The 2,500-nt window shown below is 32.5% G+C and overlaps 2 protein-coding genes across 2 annotated transcripts in view; one reads left to right on the forward strand and one right to left on the reverse strand.

Annotated features, from left to right (window-relative positions):
• LOC113800618 (leukocyte receptor cluster member 1) overlaps nucleotides 1–927 on the reverse strand; it is a 5,722-nt gene extending 4,795 nt beyond the window's left edge. The window contains exon 1 of the mRNA XM_027351410.2: nucleotides 755–927. Within this exon, the coding sequence (XP_027207211.2) occupies nucleotides 755–777 (23 nt within the window). The 5' untranslated portion in view covers nucleotides 778–927. The remainder of the gene's footprint in view (nucleotides 1–754) is intronic.
• A 211-nt stretch (nucleotides 928–1,138) lies between these two features.
• The window catches only part of LOC113800620 (uncharacterized), a 13,657-nt gene continuing 12,295 nt past the window's right edge, over nucleotides 1,139–2,500 (forward strand). The window contains exon 1 of the mRNA XM_070140267.1: nucleotides 1,139–1,284. The gene's annotated coding sequence lies outside the window, so the exon portion shown is untranslated. The remainder of the gene's footprint in view (nucleotides 1,285–2,500) is intronic.

Here is a 2,500-nt window from a genome sequence, read left to right on the forward strand (position 1 = left end):
TTGTCTTAGTTAGTATTATTTGATCATTTCATTTATATATTACTCAACTCCACCACTACCCACTAGTGATTGATCACACTTTTGAAAATGAAGTCAAAAGGAAAAAGGATGCATGACAGACAATGACTGACATTGCTGACCTAGTATTTCATGGCCTCACAAAAAGCTGTATGGGCACAGTCTGACCAACTTGGTGGTTTGGACAACCCAAGTACATGGGGTTATTCATCTACCCAAATATAGCCAAAAAGTTGTTAGTTTTGATGAGATAGCAGGGATCATCAAGACAAATTGGAGTTCAAATAGTTGTAGCAACTTATTTTAAAAAAAAATCTTTGGGTCAGAAAAAAGTGAATTGCAACAAAAAAGGTCAAAGGCAATTCAATCATGCCAACATCATCAGAAAATCATATCACTGATCTACTCTGTATGAATCTATTAATTCGTGAACCTGCATGTAACCACTTGTACTGCACAACGACCTTATGTATTATCAACAAATAAGAAACTTGTTAAAGCCCAATCTTCTTCCAAATATGCAGTGGAGGCTAGGCTAAGATGACTGTTTTAGTGCCCAGGGTATGGTGTTTGTGGAGATCACTTACATAACAGGAATTCTAGCAAAGATCACAGGTAATTTTTAAACATATTTAGATAGAATACAGGTAATTATCTAAAAGAAGTAAAAAAATAGTCTGGAAGATATCCAAAACAAAACGAAAAGCAGTTATTTACTTAAAATCAAAACCCTTACCTCTTTTTGGGTAAAATATTCATATTCGCTGTGTCCAACAAGTATTCATACAGTCAGGTAATTATACTCTCGTTGCCATCCGCCTGTTTCCATCTGTATAAATAAACAATAATAAATACATCTGTGGACATGCAGCTCCCTCCTCCTAGCCTGTCGCGTTTCGCCTCTCTAAACGTAAACAAAACATTGAAGAGAGCATGAGTATAAATTTAAAGGGACATGGTTATAAATATATACTATATTTTACTATATATCAATTTCAGTTTAAAAGATTGACGAACTTAATTAAATAAATATGTGGATGTCTTATGATTAGAATGCGTTCATAACACGAATCAAAACATTGAAGAGATCATGAGTATAGATTTAAAGGGACATGGACTGTGGACTTTTTACTATATATCTATATGAGTTTAAAAGATCGGTGAACTAAATCAAAGATATATGTGTATATTATATCAGTTATATATGATTAGAATACGCTCATGTACCTGATAGAGAGCCAGGAACGTAGACTGACATATTTGAAGGTAATGAATAGATATATAAATAAAATAATAACTGATGAATAGATGGCAGTTCAATGTTTTGATGATCTGTGTTATGGACATATGCTTGTGTATGCGCACGTACTGTACAAACACAAACGGGTGTTATGTTTTTTTTTTTTTCTAACGTGTATACATACATACATGCATATAAAAGAAAAAAAAATACATATACATACCTACATACGCACACACACACACACACACACACACACACACACACACACACACACACACACACACACACACACACACACACACACACATATATATATATATATGTATGTATGTATGTATGTATGTATATGTATATGTGTGCGTGTGTGTGTGTATGCATATTTATGCTTATGTATATGTATATGTGTAAGCATATAAAGGTATATATATATATATATATATATATATATATATATATATATATATATATATATGTATGTATGTATGTATGTATGTATGTATGTATTTATGTATCTACGGATACATAAATATATGTATACGGATATCAAATGCTGATGTAAATGGGTAAAGTATGATTGGGACAATTAAATGTGCATGCTGATATGCATCGCTACTGCCGATTTAATTGGTACCGTAAGTCTCTATATGCCTGTCTCCATCTCTGTCTCTGTCTGTCTGTCTTTCTTTCATATCATCGTGATATATATACATACACACACACACACACACACACACACACACACACACACACACACACACACACACACACACACACACACACACACACACACACACACACACACACACACACACACACACATATGTATGTGTGTGTGTGTGTGTGTTAAATATGTAGGAATATAAATATACATATATATATGTATATATATGTATATATATATATATATATATATATATATATATATATATATATATATATATATATATATGCATATAATCTGTATATACACACATATATGTATATGTGTGTGTGCGTATACACATATATATATACATACACACAAACATTTCTATGTATATGTATATGTACACACACACACACACACACACACACACACACACACACACACACACACACACACACACACACACACACACACACACACACACACACACACACAAACACACACACACACACACACACACACATACACACACAGACACACACACACATGTATATGTATATATATGTGTATGTATATGTATATATATATATGTT

The sequence above is a fragment of the Penaeus vannamei genome, chromosome 26 (assembly GCF_042767895.1).
Source record: "Penaeus vannamei isolate JL-2024 chromosome 26, ASM4276789v1, whole genome shotgun sequence".
Lineage (NCBI taxonomy): Eukaryota > Metazoa > Arthropoda > Malacostraca > Decapoda > Penaeidae > Penaeus > Penaeus vannamei.